We start from the raw sequence: 19,067 nt of genomic DNA, 5'->3' as shown, positions 1-19,067 counted from the left end.
TTGGAAAGACCTAAGCCATTGTCTTAGGTCTCTATCTCAAACTCTGCTCCGTAGCCAGTGATTCCATGTGCCCCCAACCCGCCCGCCCCCGCTCCCTAACAACAATCTGAGATTAAACCAGTCTGTTCACACGCTGGTGTCATGTTTGATCCTGAAATGAACTTCTGACCACACGCCCACGCCATCAGTCGCTGCTTAGTTCCATCCCCGTAACATCATGCAACTGCTCCTGTTTCAGCTCTTCTGCTGAATCTGTCACCCATGCGTTAGCCACCTCTAGACTTGATTATTCTAGTACAATCTCGGCTGGACTCCCATGATCCACCCTGCATAAACTTGAGATCATAGAAAACTCTGTCCTAACTTGCATCAAGTCTTGTTCACATATCATTCCTACACTCACTGACTGATAGTGGGTTCCGCTTAAGCAATGTTTCAATTTCAAATTCCTCATCCTTGTTTTCAAAACCCTCCATAGCCTTGCCACTATCTCTGTAATCTCTTCCAACCCTATAACCCTCCGATATTTGTGCTCCTCTGATTTTTGCCTCTTGAGTACCCCTCTATTTTTAAAAAAAGAATTAACCCCAAATAAATGCCAGTTTACTTCTCTAGAAGCCTAAGACTAGTCTATTCACTGCCTTCGCTGAATTTTACAATTCAAATGTTGAGTCATTTACAGAAAAATAAGTTTACCCAAAAGGTGGTTGTCTGGGAAAGATGCAGCGTTCTTCTCATGTTTTGTGTTGCATTCACTCTGCATGTTTAGCATTGACACAAAATGATTCCAGCTTTTCTGTGGTGCTGAGCTTCTGCAGTGTAATTCGACTGTCCAGGCTCAAATTGACTCTGAGGTGAAGCTACGAGGCTCCCCCAGGAAGCCTCACTGCTCTTCACTCCAGTGTCTTGACTCTAATTGGGATGTGTTTGGGCTGCAAGATCTAGAATTCCCTCCCTATGCCTCTCTGTCTTGCTTTCTTCCTTTAGGACATTCTTGACAACCTGCCTTTTTGACCAAGTTTATGATCATCTGGCCTAGAGAATTTGAATTATAAATTGAGCCAACTGAAAATGTACTTGTCCCCAATTTATTTGACCCTCTGTATACTTTGAGGTGAATCCATCATCAGAACAGAATAACAATGGCAACTACCTTCTCGAGGGCAATTGGGGATCAGCAATAAATACCTGTACCGTGAAAGATTTTAAAAAAGCAACTTGCATGTCACCAGGACATTTATCAAGCAAACTCTGATACCAGGCTACATGAAATATTAGGGCAGATGACAAAGCTTGATCAAAGAAGTAGCCTTCACGGAGCAACTTAAAGGAGGAAATTGCAGTTTAGGAAAGGAATTCCAAAGCTTTAGGGCCTTGGCAGCTGAAGTTGCAACCGCCAATGGTGGAGTGATTCAAATTGAGGAAGTGCAAGAGGCCTAAATTGGCAGAGAGTAGGTATCTCAGAGGGTTATGGGGCTGGAGGTGGTTACAGAAATAGGATGGGGCAAGGTCATGGAGCGATTTGAAAACAATGCTGAGAATTTTTAAAATAGAGGAGTTTCTTAACTGGATATCAATGTGGATCAGTGAGCATGGGTGGAATTTGATGAGATACCAGCAGCAGATCTTTGGATGAGCTCAATTTTACGGAGGGTGCAAGTTGAGAGTTGCACTGGAGTGCATTGGAATAGTCCAATCTGGAGGTAACCAAGGCAAGAATGAAGGTTTCAGCAGCAGCAGCTGAGCTGAGACAGGAGTTACTAATGAAGTAGAAATAAATGGTCTTAGCGATGGCTTGGGTGTGTGGTCGAGAGCTCTTCTTAGGGTCAGATGTGACATCAAAGTTGTGAACAGTGTGGTTCAGTCCCTCACAATTGTCAGTAAGAAGGATTGAATCAATGACTAGGGAATGCAGTTTGTGGCAGAGAATGAAAGCAATGGCTTTGATCTTTCCAATGTTTAGTTGGAGGGCTTATTCAGCAGAGAAGCAGTCTTGACCATTCAATCAGTTTCTCTCAGTGTATTCCAAGCACGGAGATTCTGATTCTAGAACTGACAGATTTGGATAGTTTATTCGTGAAGAGTGAACTAATCAGTGGCCTGTGCGGTACATAGCTGAGAGATGCTTTGAATAGCTCCTTTACTATCTGCAATTATGCTGAGTCAATGCATTAATGGCCACTTGGATTCAGAAAGGTATAAAGTTCTCAAATGCTCTCAAGAGCTGGGGATGGCAGATACAGGACAGTAACTTTACAAATATAAATTTAATATTCCTACACTATAGTTGTCCTTTCAATGAACTCTAGATAATTCCCTCACCCTTTGGTCAGACAGTACTGGAGTATTGTGGGAAACATTGCTGCAAGAGACCTCCAAAATGTCTCTGTAATGATCTTAGGATAATGCCACCGCACATGAATATCTGATGTCTAGAACTCTCTGCATATTCATTGGACCAAGGACTTGCAAACATTTCTATCTTTTGATTCCTTTTGACAGCAAGTCCTGCCAAAGTGGCATGAAAGGTCTAACTAGAAATGTCGCCAACTTGAGTGCCTTGTTTTTCATTCTTGGCGTCCTCACTTGCTGAGGGAAAAGACTGTTGTGGCATATGACAAGGGTGAATTAGTGTTTCTGAGCTGTAAAGAAAAACATCTCACATTCATCATGTATTAAATCAAATAAGACCATCGCTTGCTCCTCATTTTTCAAATTTCTTATGGAAATCTAATTCAAAGTGAACATGCAGTTTAGCCAGAATAAAATTAAATTAAAAAATAAAATAAAATTGCGTATGGGACAATGGAGCTCTAACATTGTGATATTGAACCGGAATCCCTTTTACCAGAATTGTAGATTTGTACTCTAGCTTTGAGTTTCTCATCCTTGTCACTATGCCAGTGCGCGTAGAAACAGGCCATGTTGAAGGCTACTTTCATTTTAGTCAAATAGAAGAAATTGCACCATGTACCACTTTGGCAGGACTTGCTGTCAAAAGGAATCAAAAGATAGAAATGTTTGCAAGTCCTTGGTCCAATGAATATGCAGAGTGTTCTAGACATCAGATATTCATGTGCGGTGGCATTATCCTAGATCATTACAGAGACATTTTGGAGGTCTCTTGCAGCAATGTTTCCCACAATACTCTAGTACTGTCTGACCAAAGGGTGAGGGAATTATCTAGAGTTCATTGAAAGGACAACTATAATGTAGGAATTGAATTAAATTTATATTTGTAAAGTTACTGTCATGCATAACAAAAAAAACCTAGATTCTTGAGGAAACAGCATTATGGAATTCAAACTTGTTATAGTAGTAGGGTCCGGTATGTAGAGTTAATGTGGGATGAAATACAGCACCGCCCACACTGTGATGTAAGAAGGCATGTAACCCAGAGTCAGTCTAGAGTTGGGTGAAGGCCTAGACTGGAGCCAGATCCATACCTGTACCCTCTGCTGTAACTATGTACAAAGTTATGAGTTGTGAAAAAGACTTTCTGTCAAGACTATAAAGCCTACTTTAAGGTGTCCAAAGCAGGATTCTTTATGGTGACAGCATCGGGATCAAAACCCTTATCTTTACAAGAATGCTGAGAAACTAAGGAAAAGGACACCTTCAACAGATTCTGCACTGAACCCAACTCTTCCAACTGAAGGAGGGAGGGGGTTGTGACATAGTGATATTGTCACTGGACTGGTAATCCGGAGGCCCAGGGTAATGCTCTGTGGACCCAGGTTCGAATCCCACCACGGCAGATGGAGTTTGAATTCCATAAAAATCTGGAATTAAAAGTCTAATGATGACCATGAAACCATTATTGATTGTCGTAAAAGCTCATCTGCCATCCTCATGTGGTATGACCTACATGTGGCTCCAGATCTGCAGTCATGTGGTTGGCTCTTAAATGCCCTATGGAGCTGCAGTCAGCTCCATACCTGTACCCTCTATTGTAAATGTGTACGTAGTTATGAGTTATTAATAAAGACTTGCTGTTAACATACTCAAGACTATGAAGCCTACTTCATGGTGTCTGAATTAGAATACCTCACTTGTAACACAGCAGCATTCTTTTTTAGTACTGAGCTAAATTTAATCAGTACTGAATTCTTTAGTGCCCGGAAAAGAATGATCATCATTACTGGAGCTTGTGCTCAGTGACAAGTATGTGACCAGAACACACCCACACACCCCGTGGTACAGCTCCAGTCTGCTGCTTTGTTGCATGCTGGGACATGGATTCAATATTCCTCACTAGATGCATATCCCCAGCCAACCTCTCCCTAACCTCGCTGGGGTCAATGGAAGTTGTATGAAATTTAGCCTCGACACTGAAATGTTGGGAGAGGTTATTAGAGATTAAATATTGAAGATCGTGGGGAAGAAGGGAGTAATCAATCAGCTCTGCTTCTTTTCAGTTGACTTGCCATTTTTTTTCTGCTGTGAAATTGTCTCTGTCTTGACAATCGAATGTTCCTTTGTTTTTTCCAGCACCTTTTCTTCCCTTGTCTTTTACTCCAGCTTCCCTCCACCCCCACTCCCCAGCTTTGCCCTTATTCACAGTTGTTCTTGCTTTAAAAAAACATAAGTTCTTGCTCTGTTGCCTCCGTCACCGACTTTACGTCATGCTTCAAATCTATCTTTATGTGATTGGGTGCCAAGCGGGCAATCTGGCCGATTTGCTTGTCCGGACACAAGGTCACCTGTTGGCTGTGTCCACCAATCAATGGCAGCAACCTCACTGGCCAGGAATCCCATAACATGGACATCAAGATTACTACAATATGATTCGTAGATTATTATGTGGCACAGAAGGTAGCCATCTCGCTGTATGTGCCGGTGTACTGGCTGTCTGAAAGAAGTAACTTTTAGATCAATTCCCTGCCCTTTTCATATTTAAAATTTTTATACTTATTCACTTGTCATTTTAAAAGCTTTTGTAGATTTTGCTTCCACTAGTGTTTCTAATGCCATGTTCCATATCCCAACAGCCCTTAAACATTAAAAAAAAATCTTTTTATAACCACTCCTATAATTTACAAACATGGAAACCAGAGGAAAACAGTTTTTCCCTGGTCGCATTGTTGTCAAATTCCTTCATTATTTTGAACATGCCTGTCCAATCTCCCCTCAGTGTGGCCTTGGTGGGGGAAAGAATTCCAAGAAGTGACTTGATTCAGTTTTTAATAAAAGATGCCCTTTAATGCCTAATATATAAAACCCAATTCTGTGCAAGTTAAATACATCAATGCAAACTGATCCACAACAAAATCGCCAGCGTGTTATGTGTGTTTATTTTAGTAGGGAAGAAATTCACATGAATTCCTCTGGGGGGTCATCATCTGGTTCTTTATTGTAACTGGTGCTGTGTTACAATAACACCCTGTACTCCAGCTACAATAATGATTTTTGAATCACTTACGTTCCTTACGTTTCCTAAAAATATATATTTTGCTATTACTCAAATTCTTGGTTCCATGAAAACATAGTGAATATTCAGGTTTTTTTTAATAGAAGCAAACTTGTTATTTTTGTAGCCATACATTCTGGGATTCTAAGCCAGTGTAGGGACACTTTGGAGTTATTTTCTAGAGCTCTTCCCAGCAAATTTTCCCATGCTATCCTATTACTGTGCAACCAAAGGGGCCAGACAACAATCTGGAGTTAATTTAAAGATTTAATGTTGGTGGTTGTGGGAGTGGGGGGGAGAACTGCCAGTTACGTTCATAAAATTTTAAATTAGTACACGCCCTTTAACAAAAGCATCAGAATCCTAACTATTGGTGTGGGTCAAAAAAGCAGATTGGCCACTGTTTATTATCTCACTTTTAATTATTATCCCATGCCCAATTATCCTTTCCTTTCACTTCTGTGGACCAGGAAATCGAGTAGGATATTTAACAGGCAGCCTTTTGTGCCTCTGAAATTGAATTTTATCCCAATATTTCTGTTCCAAGACCTATCTCGTTGTCCCGATTGAATTATTCCCTCTGCTCTGCATCCTGTTCCACCTGCACCTTGCAATATATTGGCCTTGAAATTCACAGCGCAATGGCTGCTATTCAGGTAATAAATGGACTGTTCAGCCTTTAATATGGCTGGCAGGAACTGGGGGCTTATGAGTTGGAAATGCGTCACCTGCCATATCGCTAAAATCCAAAACAGCAATATGCTGTGCTCCACAAGTGAAACAGGCCTTGGGCCCTTTGCGTATGCGTGTAAGGGGACTTTCGCTTGTTTGAAGCTCCTAATGCAAGAGTAGTTTGCCTTAAGGTACTGCGTTATTTAAGGCGTGCTGTTCTAAAGTTTGGGGCTAAGAAATTGGGAGTAATTTTACCTCCCAGAAATGGGTGGGTTTGGGTTGCGTGGGAAGTAAAAATTTCACATACAACCTCAACCTTGAGGGAGCTGGCAAAAAGTAATTAAAGGAAATGTCTGTTCGGCTGCAACCAGCAAGGTTTAAAATACGCCTGAAGGAGGAGTGCGCTCCCTGCCACCAGATTGAAAGAATGTGGGTTGATGCAGGCTGCTGCTACATCTTCCCAATCAGATTCCATCCCCTTCCCTGGTTCCTGACCCCATTCCCCATCCCACTGAACCCTTTCATCACTCTTCCCACTCCCCTTTATTCACTCACCTGAATGGCTGTTACTGCCCAAACCTCATTGTCTTAATGGTAATGAGGCCAATTGTTGGCTGCACTTCGAGCTGGGAAATGAATTGAGGCAAAAGTGCAAAGCTTTTGGCTGAATAAAATGGCATCAGTTGTCTTCTGGAAATCATTGCAACTTGATCCGAACAGTCTGACCAGCTGGGGCCTCCATTTTCTACAATTTATATAAATTACTTGGATGAAGGGACAGATGGTATGGTTGCTAAATTTCTTGGTGACTCAAAGATAGGTAGGAAAGTAAATTGTGAGGAGGGCATAAGGAAGCTACAAAGTGACATAGATAAGTTGAGTGGGCAAAGACCTGGTAAATGGAGTATAATGTGGGAAGATGTAAAATTGTTCATCTTGGCAGAAAGAATAAAAAGGAAGCATATTATCTAAATGGTGAAAGGTTGCAGCACTCTGAGATTCAGAAGGATCTTGGTGTCCTAGTGCATGAATCGTGAAAAGCTAGTATGCAGGTAAAGCAAGTAATTAGGAAAGCTAATAGAATGTTATCATTTGGGAGGGGGATTGAAGGCAAAAGTATGGAGGTTATGCTTCAGTTGTACAGGGCACTAATGAGACCACATCTGGAGTACGGTATACATTATTTGTCTCCTTATTTAAGGAAAGATGTAAATGCATTAGAAACAGTTCAAAGAAGGTTCACTAGGCTAATACCAGTAATGGGTGGGTTGTCTTATGAGGAAAGGTTGGACAGGTTAGGCTTGTATCCACTGGAGTTTAGAAAGTGACTTGATTGAAACCTTTAAGATCCTGAGGGGTCTTGACAGGGTGGATGTGGAGAGGATGTTTCCTCTTGTGGGAGAATCTAAAACTAGGGGTTATGGTTTAAAAATAAGGGGTCGCTCATTTAAGACGGAGATGAGAATTTTTTTCTGAGGGTTGTGAGAACTCTCTTCCTCAAAAGGCAGAGCTAAATAGATTATTGATTAGCAAGGGCGTGAAAGGTTATCGGGAGTAGGCGGGAGGGTATAATCAAATCAGCTATGATTTTATTGAACGGCAGAGCAGGCTTGAAGGCTTGGCCTCCTCCCCCTCCTAGTTTGTATATTGGGATGTTTGTGATGGAATCATTCACATTCAGGAAATGCTCCTGGCTTCCCTTTCCCACCTTTCAGTTTCAAGACAAAAACAAAAATACCTGAGAAAACTCAGCAGGTCTGGCAGCATCTGCGGAGAGGAGCACAGTTAACGTTTCGAGTCCGAATGACCCTTCAACAGAACTAAGTAAAAATAGAAGAGAGGTGAAATATAAGTTTCAAGACCCTCCTTTCATTTACATCCATCAACAGAATCGATCTGATTTCCAAAGTGTGCTGCTCTGGGAAATTATTGCAGCATGAATTACCCCCATCCTTTTATTGTTGAAGGAAGTTTAGCCTTTCCACTTCTCTAAAAGTTTCAGCTATAATGAAAGATGTTAGTGTTTCTCCAATTAACTTGAAAAGCAGATAAAGTTAGTTGTTGTTGGACCTCTAGGCTCAGAAGAAACCTTTTATCTGATGAAAGATAATTGGTGTATAAAGGTCACCCCTATTATACACTCAAAAAAGGGAATAAAGGGTCCCTTTAAAAGGGGAATTAAATGCTAAGAATGAAAGTACTTATTCTTGTCTAAGAACAAGATAATAAACTCTATGGAGTATTTATGTTTCAATGGCTAGAAGCTGATTGAATTTACAAAGTCTGTAATAGGACTCCCAAGTGAATCACATGACTCTGTTCACCTCGTCCTCTTCCCCTTGGAGTATTTTTTCTCGCCTTGGGCATTATAACAGCAAAAGTTTTGTTTTCCACCATCCAAAAGCAGAAAGAGCAAAGCATAGATACAATCTTGGCCGAACCATTTTGAATGTTCATTTGCTATACAACGATGACCTCTGCAAATAATGCCTTGAAGTAGATGTCGGTCTGCAGTGTGAAACCAGTGTCTGTCTGTCTTATCTTCTTTTGACTTCTGATTGTTCTTGTGTGGCTTTATGCATGTGTGCTAAATGAAGACATGCTCGAGCAGGGCTGTGATTCTCTTTCCTGGCTGACTCTAGGCACACTGGATGCGATGACATTCTGCAGAGCTGAAAGGTCTGAAAATACTTTTGCAATCATTCAGAGAAAACTGGAAAAACAAAACTAGGGCTGTAAATCATATTGTAAGGCCAGTATGCCTGTAGACTAAGATAAAAGCAAAGGTTGGTTATAATGGTCTGCATAGTTAGGATTATAATGATGTGAAGTTCATTCCCATGGTCATTGGACTTTTTTTTTAATAATGACTTGAAAGCATTCTTTTGTTGCTTGAGGCCTTTTCCTTATGAATTAAATGTGCAAAGTCACAGTAGTTTCAGCAGTTGCAGAATTAAATGTTTGTGCATTGTGTGAGTTATAACTGAAGGACAGTTTTATAGTGGATTATACTCTTTCTCTTTCATTCGCCCAGGTTTTCCAATTGTAATGACAGCAAATTCTGATTATTTTGCAGTTGTTATTTTGTGAAATTGATAGCAACTTCTGGAGTCTGAAAATGCACAGTCCAACATACAAAGTTGCTGTCTGATTCTTCTCTCCTCCTCAGGGTGCATTATTGAAGCCCTTGCAGATGGAAATCTTTCAGAAATTTGACATGAGCTTCCATTTTTGACACTATTAGTCAGTCCCCTGTAAAAACCTTTGAAAAAGCTATACATTGAATGAGATGTAAAGGTTTTTTTTAAACAGTGTACTAAGCCATAACAGCAACTGGACAACTACTTTGGTCCTGAAAAAATCATTTTTATACTTATGGAATGTCAAATTTCATGCCAAAAATTACCTAAACTTTTAAAATAAAAACATTTTTTAATGCTTGTTTATCATGCACCTTAATCAACCTTGATCTACCTTAATCTCATATATATGTGCAATCTTTAGTTTCCTTTTTGTGAAATTATATTAAAAAAGGTGACCAACAAAACCTGCTTATTACTCCCTGGTTTGCGCGCTGAGAATTCTTTAATGTGATTGACATCACAGTTACTGAATGCTGCGCGATCCCCTATAGTTGACACCAGAATGAAATGAATGACAGGAAAGGTGACACCATGTCATTGAGATTGCTAGATCTTTTATGGGCAGGTTTCTTCCAGTTCAACAGTGAGTGTGGTCACTTGGTTGCTGACCGCAAAATCCAGGCCATTATTAACATCCAATCTCTTTGGCAAAGAATTCTGAATTCACATCCATTTTTGTTAATGAGATTTGGTAGCAGAGCTCAAGTTTATGTAGAATGCTAGTTATAGGTAGAATATTGGGGCATTATACTTATTACAAGAACACGCCAATAGTAAGGTTGTATGTGGAATCTGAATGTTACCATTATTAGTATTATTATTAGTGAGTAGTTATTTGTAGAATCAAAGTTCCTCCCACTTCTGTGGATGGCTCCCCCACTTTTCCTTTCCTCTCTTCCCTACCCTCAGCTTTCACTCTTCACCTGCTCTCGGGTAGCCTCTTGATTCTGGAATGCTGGCTGGATGCGAAGCAAAGATTAAAAAAGAAAAGAAACAACAGACCACCCAGCATCAACCAAGGCACCGGAAATGACAATGGCACACCCAGCCCTGTCGACGCTGCAAAGTCCTCCTTATCTGGGGGCTTTTGCCAAACCTGGGAAAGCTGTTCCACAGACTAGTCAAGGAGCAGCCTGACATGGTCATACTCATGGAATCATACCTTACAGATAATGTCCCAGACACCACCACCACCACCATCCCTGGGCATCTCCTGTCCCACGGGCAGGACAGACCCAGCAGAGGTGGCAGCACAGTGGTATTCAGTAAGGAGGGAGTAGCCCTGGGGATCCTCAACACTGACTCCGGACCCATGAAGTCTTATGGCATCAGGTCAAACATGGGCAAGGAAACCTCCTGCTGGTTACCACTTTCCCCTCAGATGATGAATCAATACTCCTCCATGGTGAACACCACTTGGAGGAAGCACTGTGGGTGACAAGAGCGCAGAACGTATTCTGGATGGGGGACTTCAATGTCCATCACCAAGAGTGGCTCGGTAGCACCACTACTGACCGAGCTGGCTGAGTCCTAAACTAGACTGGGTCTGCAGCAGAAAGTGAGGGAGCTAACAAAAGGGAAAAACATACTTGAATGGGTCCTCCTCAATCTATCTGTCGCAGATGCATCTGTCCATGACGTTTTTGGTAGGAGTGACTACTGCACAGTCTTTGCGGAGATGAAGACTCATCTTCACATTGAGGATACCCTCCATCGTGTTGTGTGGCACTACCAGCGTGCTAAATGGGTTAGATTTCGAACAGGTCTAGCAACTCAAAGCTGGGCAACCATGAGGCACTGTGGGCCAGCAGCAGAGTTGAATACAGCCACAATCAGTAACCTCGTGAACCGGCATATCCCCCATTCTAGCATTACCTATAAGCTGGGGGATCAACCCTGGTTCAATGAAGAGTGCAGGAGGACATGCCAGGAGCAGCACCAGGCATACCTAAAAATGAGGTGTCAACCTGGTGAAGCTATAGCACAGGACTACTTGAATGCCAAACAGCAAAAGCAGTATGCAATAGACAGAGCTAAGCGATCCCACAACCAATGGATCAGATCTAAGCTGTGCAGTCCTGCCACATCCTGCCACGAATGGTGGTGGACAGTTAAACGACTTGCTGGAGGAGGAGGCTCCACAAATATCCCCATCCTCAATGATGGAGGAGCCCAGCATGTAAGTGCAAAAGACACTCAAACCTTTGCAACCACCTTCAGCCAGAAGTGCCGAGTGGAAGATCCATCTCAGCCTCCTCCAGAGGTCCCCAGCATCACAGATGCCAGTCTTCAGCCAATTCGATTCACTCCACGTGATATCAAGAAACAGCTGAAGGCACTGAATACTGCAAAGACTATGGGCCCTGACAATATTCTGGCAATAGTACTGAAGACTTGTGGTCCAGAACTGCCCATGCGCCCCTAGCCAAGCTGTTCCAGTACAGCTACAACACTGGCATCTACCCAAAAAATTTAGAAAATTGCCCATGTATGTCCTGCCATAAAAAGCAGGATAAATCCAACACGACCAACTATCAATCCAACAGTCTCTCAATCATCAGCAAAGTGATGGAAGGGCTGGTCAACAGTTCAATCAAGCAGCACTTACTCAGAAATAACCTGCTTACTGACGCTCAGTTTGGGTTCCTCCAGGGCCCTTCCGCTCCTGATCTCATTACAGCCTTGGTCCAAAAGTGACAGAAGAGCTGATTTCCAGAGGTGAGAGTGACTCCCTTGACATGAAGGCAGGATTTGACCGAGTGTGACATCAAGGAGCCCTAGTAAAACTGGGGGCAATGGGGGATGGGAAGGTGGGGGGAGGGGGTAAACTCTCCACTAGTTGGAGTCATACCTAGCACAAAGGAAGATGTTGTTGGAGGTCAGTCATCCCAGTCCCAGGACATCACTGCAGGAGTTCCTCAGGGTAGTGTCCCAGGTCCAACCACCTTTAGCTGTTTCATCAATGAGCCTCTCTCATTAAGGTCAGAAGTTGGCATGTTGGCTGATGATTGCACATTGCTCAGCACCATTCACGGCTCCTCATACTGAAGCAGTCCATGTCCATATGCAGCAAGACCTGGACAACGGGCTTGGTCTGACCTGATAAATGGTAAGTTAGATTCATGAAGTGCCAGGCAATGACCATCTCCAACAAGAGTGAATCCAACCATCTCCCCTTACCATTGCTGAATCCCCACCATCAACATCCTGGGGGTTATCATTGACCAGAAACTGAACTGGACCAGTCATATAAATACTTTGGCTGCAAGAGCAGGTCAGAGGCTGGGAATTCTGTGGTGAGTAACTCACTTCCTGACTCCCCCAAAGCCTATCCACCATCTATAAGGCACAACTCAGTATGTGATAGAATAATCTCCACTTGCCTGGATGAGTGTAGCTCCAACCACACTCCAGAAGCTCAACACCATCCAGAACAAAGCGGCCTGCTTGATTGGCACCCCATCCAGCACCTTCAACATTCACATCACATCACATCACTGCAGTAATTAACTCACCAAGACTCCTTCACAGCACTTTACTGACTTGCAACCTCCAACACCTAGAATGACAAGGGCAGCAGATGCATGGGAACTCCTCCAACTGCAAGTTCCCCTCCAGGCCACACAACATCCTGACTTGGAACTATATCACTGTTCCTTCCCTGTTGCTGGGTCAAAATCCTGGAACTCCCTCCCTACACCACATGGACTGCAGCGGTTCAAAAAGGTGGCTCACCACCACCACCTCAAGGGCAATTGGGGATGGGCAATAAATGCTGGCCTAGCCAACGACCCCCACATCCCGTGAAAGAATGAAAATATGGGCAATATAGATTAAGTTTGCATAATTTTTGATGTCCCATCAACCAGGACTGTTGTCATTAAAGATGCTAAAACAATACCAATAAAAATATCTGGCAATGAGAAGACCCACTACAATGTCATTTTGGCAGATGATGAATGTTCTATGTGGAATTTCAACCTTTGCTGTATTTCTCCTAAAGTCATGGCAGCAGTTTTTTGCCATCAATGTGTATGTGGATTTTCAGAGGTATTTGATAAAGTACCACATGATAAATTTGTTAATAAAATGGAAGATCATGACATTAAAAGGGCAGTGGCTGTGAGAATAAAAAGATTGTTCAAGGCCATAGGGCGGATGCAGGGAAGATTTACTAGAACAGTACTATTTATATGGAGAGACTAGGGAATCTGGGATTGTTAAGGGTAGATTTGATAGAGGGGTTTACTCTTTCCAGTGACAGAAGGACAGTGACCAGAGGGGACACATGACCAGCAGGGATTGTTAAGGGTAGATTCGAAGGGCGATGACCTGAGGAGAGACTTGTAAGGTAATTGCCAAAGGAGTCAGAGGTGACATGAGGAGGGAAGAAAATTAGGCAGTGTGTTGTTATGATCTGGAATACACTACCTGAAAGGATGGTGGAAACCATTTCAATACTAACTTTCAAAGGCAAATTGGATAAAGGTAAGATGAGCAGAATGGACTCCTTTTGTGCTGTGAGATTTTATAATTCTGTGATTCTCAGAAGAAAGTATTACATTGGGCAAAAGAAAACAATTCTGTTCCTTTTGGTTGCAGTTATTACATTGTATTGGTAACATTCATCTGCTGCTTTTAATGGCAGATCTTCAAACCATAGATTTCCATCCCCAGACCTACAATTGCTACATGGTAGGGAGACTGCATTAGAGTTTTTAAACCTCCATCAAATGCAACCAGATTACAATGTTATTGTTTTCTTTCTATTTTTATAGATAATGGCATTTCTTTAGTTAAAAGTTAACAGCCATTTTTCTGATGATTTGAAAGGAAAGTCCTATGCTGATCTTGTAGCTGCAAGCTCTGCCTGCTAACTTCCTTAATGTGTCCTAATGTGACCACGTGGTATAACTGAGTAGTCTATTTGTTGATTGTGAACACTAAATACTGTACATCCCAAGTACATATTTTTAAGGTTCTGATTTTAGCTCCTTGTGTACGTTGATAGAAATAATTTGTAGCTCTGATATTTTCATTACTTGTAAGATATCCTGGCCGTAAAACTCAACTCCATAGCACCAGTGGTTTTGGCACTGTAGGACTTGAAATAAATACTGGGGTGTCCATGCCTGATGAGTTCCACTGTAGCCCATGCTGACTGCCATGTTTTGAAGGACGATAACGTAGGTGACACTTTCATGCACTGGAATTTTGCAAAGTGGAGAGATCATTCCGTCAGTCAGTATCCAACACTGATTTGCCACTTTGGATTGTGCCAATCCTGTCAACATGAATGAGGGCCCACCCAGTACTGCTATTTAAAGAGATAGTCATTGATCTTTTAGATGAAGTGCTTTTGTCTTTTGCTGATGTAGAGTTGGTGGAAGTACTGGGTTCTGTGTTATTGGAAGCATTAATTGACGGTCAGAAGGGAGTGGTATTGGACCTTTGGAAGAAGTGGCATGGCTTTGAAAGGCCTCTGAGCAGAAAACTTGCTCCCAGTCACAGGGGCTATTGTTGCAGTTCCTGATGGGCTGCAGCATGACAGGGAGTTGGAGCAGATGTAGCGGAGAGGGGAAGCTTTACGCAGAGGAAGGAGGAGAATGACTCTCAGCAGGCAGACCTGCCCACCTAGGATCCTCAGGCAATGCCTCTGACCTACCTGCACTGCAACCAGGAGCAGTGTCTGCAGCAGGTGGTTTTAGCACTGTCACCTCCTTGACTTGGAGCTGCAGCCACAGAGCAAGGTGAGGATGACATTGCCAGTGGATATCAAGGTCAATGTAACCCTCAATTTCTAAGCAAGTGGATCCTCCCAAACTGAAGTCAATGGCATGGCCCACTTCTCTGTTTCCTGTCCATTGCTGCATCCGGTTGAGGCTTTGTGTACAAGAAAAGGGCATCATTATCTCCTCTCTAACTTTCTGTAGGCTGGGGGAGGGACTAAATGTTTTGTCTTAAGCTTCCTTTGTATTTAACATTAAGATTTTAATTTAAAAAGAGCCCACTTTTTTTCTTATTGCAGGTGAATCCACTTCTGGAGGCATTTGGAAATGCCCAGACTGTTATGAATGATAACAGCAGTAGATTTGGGAAATACATTCAACTAAGATTTCACAATACTGCAGGTAAAAACATACAGATTTATCTCCCATGCATCAGAACTAAAGACAACACCTGGTACCTGGTTGGAGTGTGTTCCTTTCTGATTCTTTTCTACTTATGATTGTCAGATCACATGCCAAGACATAAAAGCAAAAATAATGCGGATGCCTGAAATGTGAAACAAAAACAGAAAATGCTGAGTATTTCCAGCATTTTCTTTTTTTTATTTCAAACTTCCAGATGCTCTGTCCTTATTTCGTGCTCATCCAAAATGGTTGACCCTTAACTGCCCTCAGAAATGGCCGAGCAAGCCACTCACTTATAGGGTCAAAGAGGAGGCCCACTACCACATTCTCAAGCTAATTGGGGATTGGCAGTACATGTCAAAGCCATCTATATCCTGGGAGTGAATTTGAAAAAGAGAGTTTATTTCCCCATGACAAACTTGGCTATATAAACACCTGAGCCAAGCATGCCAACAGTATTGATGAGTGATCAGCTAACCTGGGTTGAGTCTGGGATTCCTTCCACTTGGTGCTAGATAACTCTCCAAGCCGATGTGCTAATGGAAACTTACCAAAGCTCTGATCATATGTTGCATAGTTTTATCCAGATTAGACCTCAACAGTTTGCTGATGAGTATTCATACAACAAATACACCTAAAATGGAAATTATCTCTTGGCCTCCCCTACTTACTACGGCCTTTCTGCAGTTCATTGTTTTGAATCTGTAAATTATTTCGGTTGTTTCTTTCTTAATTCGCCTGTTGGGCAGTGACTCACATTGAGGAAAAACTAGACTGATCAGGGTTCTCCGAAAAGCCAGATTTAAGATTAGATGGTAACACTGTCTGCTTCTATCCAATGAATTGAATATTTCACTGCAATATGTATAACTTGATGCTTCACTTTCACTCAGTGAAAGGTGCTAAAATCAATGAATACCTGTTGGAGAAATCCCGAGTTGTATGTCAGGATGAAGGCGAAAGAAACTTCCATATTTTCTACTATATGTTTGCTGGAATATCTGCTGCTGACCAGGAAGTCTACGGTCTCTTGGACCCTAAGTTCTACAGGTAACATTTATTTTAGCAGTTCATCACACATTGACTTTACTTAGTTCTTACTGTCAAATTGTAGGTTATTATTCAAATAGACCTCTCAGAGGCACATGTCCCATCCTAGCTAATGTAGCAGTTTAGAGTTTTTTTCCATTATTGCTTAAAATTCCAGTGTTAATATTTTGAGGCATGACTCAATGATTTGGCCAGTTTTGAAGGAATTGGAGTCTGAATCTGAAAGGGATCCTGTAGCACAGCTTAAGTTGTTGGGGGTCGTCAACAGATAGTTTGTTAGGTTGCCCCACTTTATTTGAGTAGAAATTGAGTTTATTGCTGAAGTTTGTTTGTTACCTGCAACTTCTTTTCTTGAAGGAAACTGTGTTCCTTATTTTTAAGGAAGTGGTTTTAATGGTAAAGGCAAAAGTTGTTAAAGCTCCCTGATGGTCATGCAGAGTTCTTATTACCACATCCTCACTAACTTATTGGCACTAAAATACAATGGTCCACTGAGCACAATCGACGTAATTAACAGGCTTGCATATAGTGTGGCACACATTGGGCTGGATTTTACATTTCTTGGTGGGGTGAGGGAGAGGGAAAGGAAACTGAGGGGTCTACTTGCTCATGCCCCACTGTTGCTGCGCATCCAATCAAGTGTCGGACAGCCAGTTAGTAGCAGCTGGTGGGGGATGCCAATTACGTGAAATATTCTCTTCCTGGTGTCCTGGAATAAGACCAATACCTCAATCAGTACCTCACCAAACCACAACAGTTAATCTTTTTAAGAGCCTATTGCATTTGCATTTTTCAATGAAAAATACAACCTTCCTAAAAATCTCTGTCTGCGAAGAAATGCCAAGAAGAAGGTTGTCTATGGAAGCTAAGTCGCTGCCTTTGAATGAAGAGTTCATTGCACTCAACTCCTCAGTGAACAACATGGGCCTTGTTATCAGTTCATGTGAATGTGATGAATCAATCGTTTCATTGTTCTTCATTGATTATTCTCTCAACAATTTCTTTAAGAATCACCATTAGCAATGGATTGGACCTTCCTATCCTTGACACTTGGACCAAATTGTGTATAAAATTGAAGATTCAAAATAACTATGATTCAGTTGAAGTTTCCAGACACTTCCTATGTTCATGTGTTCCACTTTCTTTGTTTATTTGGAAAGTAATCTAAAGCCTTTTAAATATGCTCCTGAAGCCTACATTCTATTTTATTTGCTTCTGTTTTCCCAGAGGTGTATTACTGTATTTCCTCTTGTTCTTGTTTGCTGTAAAGTGCACCATTCTTTTGGTCAAAAGTATATTGAAAGGCTTTATCATGCACTTTTAATTGAACTGATATGTGAATAGCACAAGGTGCAATATGGAAATGATCTGTAGTTTAACTTTCTTTCCTTCCTACCATTGTACCCCAACCCAAACTTTTCTAGGTACTTGAATCACAAATATGGTACTGATGAAACCGTCCAGCAATGGAACAAGAAATATCATGAAGTATGTAATGCCCTGGATATGGTTGGCTTTCTGGAGCAGGTAAATGAGCTGCATTTCCAGAAACTTCAGAACTGGTGCTCGATTATTGAAATGTGTATATTTTAGGGCCAAAGGAATTAAATGCATCTAAATCAGAGATATTGTGGTGCTTTCTGTATGTATTTTGAGATCTGTTTTCGTAATTGGTGTCTCCCCAATGGCAATTTACATTTACCTAATACGTTAAAAAATGCTCTTGAGCTGGTTTACAGCGGAATGGATTGCAAAATATGAAGAGATGTTAGGAGAAATGAGTAAAGGCTATGTCAAAAGTAATGTAAATATTTGACAGTGAATGTCATAGAGTCATAATGGAATAGAAGGAGACCATTTGTCCATGTTGGCTCTCTGTATAGTAAGCCAGTCAGTCCCATTCCCCCACTGTATCTCCGTAGCCATGCAAGTTTATCCTAAAGTTATCCATCCGATTTCCTTTTGAAATCACTGACACTCTACTTCCACCATCATTGTAAGCAGTTATTAACACTTGCTGTGTAAAAAAAGTTCTTCCTCGCATCCCCTCTGTATCTCTTGCCTGAAACTTTAAATCTATGTTTCCTAGTCTTTGTACCATAGCTAATGAGAACAGTTTTTCTTTGCCTACCCTATTTAAACCTGTCATACAATCTTGTATACCTCATTCAAATGGAAACACAGATTCACAGCGCAGAAGGAGGCCATTCGGCCCATCATGTCCACACTGGCTGAATAATAGCCATCCAATCTAATCCCACTTTCCAATTCTTGGTCCAGTACCTTGTAGGTTATGGCACTTCAAGTGCATACCCAGGCACCTTTTAAATATTGAGGGTTTCTGCCTTTACAATCCTTTCAGGCAGTGAGTTCCAAATCCTCACCATCCTCTGGATGAACAAATTTTCCACCAAATTCCCTCTAAACCACCAATCACTTAACCCTAAATCTATGACCTCTGGTTACGGACCCTCGACCAAGGGGGATAGGGCCTTCCTATCCACTCTATCTTGAATGATTTTTTTTTAAGTGAAAGCACCTGTACCTCAGGGATACAGTGTACCTTCACTCCTAAAACATGTGCTGATGATAATGATGTGGCTTTGATTTGCAAGCCACTATTGAAATGTATTCAGAACATGAAAATACTAGAGTGTG

The 19,067-nt window shown here is 41.7% G+C and overlaps 1 protein-coding gene across 1 annotated transcript in view; it reads left to right on the top strand.

Annotated features, from left to right (window-relative positions):
- Nucleotides 1-19,067, top strand: part of LOC144685914 (myosin-IIIb) — a 174,377-nt gene that overhangs the window by 59,055 nt on the left and 96,255 nt on the right. Inside the window, exons 5-7 of the mRNA XM_078550934.1 lie at nucleotides 15,254-15,356; nucleotides 16,253-16,409; nucleotides 17,834-17,936. Of these exons, the coding sequence (XP_078407060.1) occupies nucleotides 15,254-15,356; nucleotides 16,253-16,409; nucleotides 17,834-17,936 (363 nt within the window). The remainder of the gene's footprint in view (nucleotides 1-15,253; nucleotides 15,357-16,252; nucleotides 16,410-17,833; nucleotides 17,937-19,067) is intronic.

This window comes from Cetorhinus maximus, chromosome 1 (assembly GCF_964194155.1).
Source record: "Cetorhinus maximus chromosome 1, sCetMax3.hap1.1, whole genome shotgun sequence".
Lineage (NCBI taxonomy): Eukaryota > Metazoa > Chordata > Chondrichthyes > Lamniformes > Cetorhinidae > Cetorhinus > Cetorhinus maximus.
This window is presented reverse-complemented; position numbering and strand designations above follow the sequence as displayed.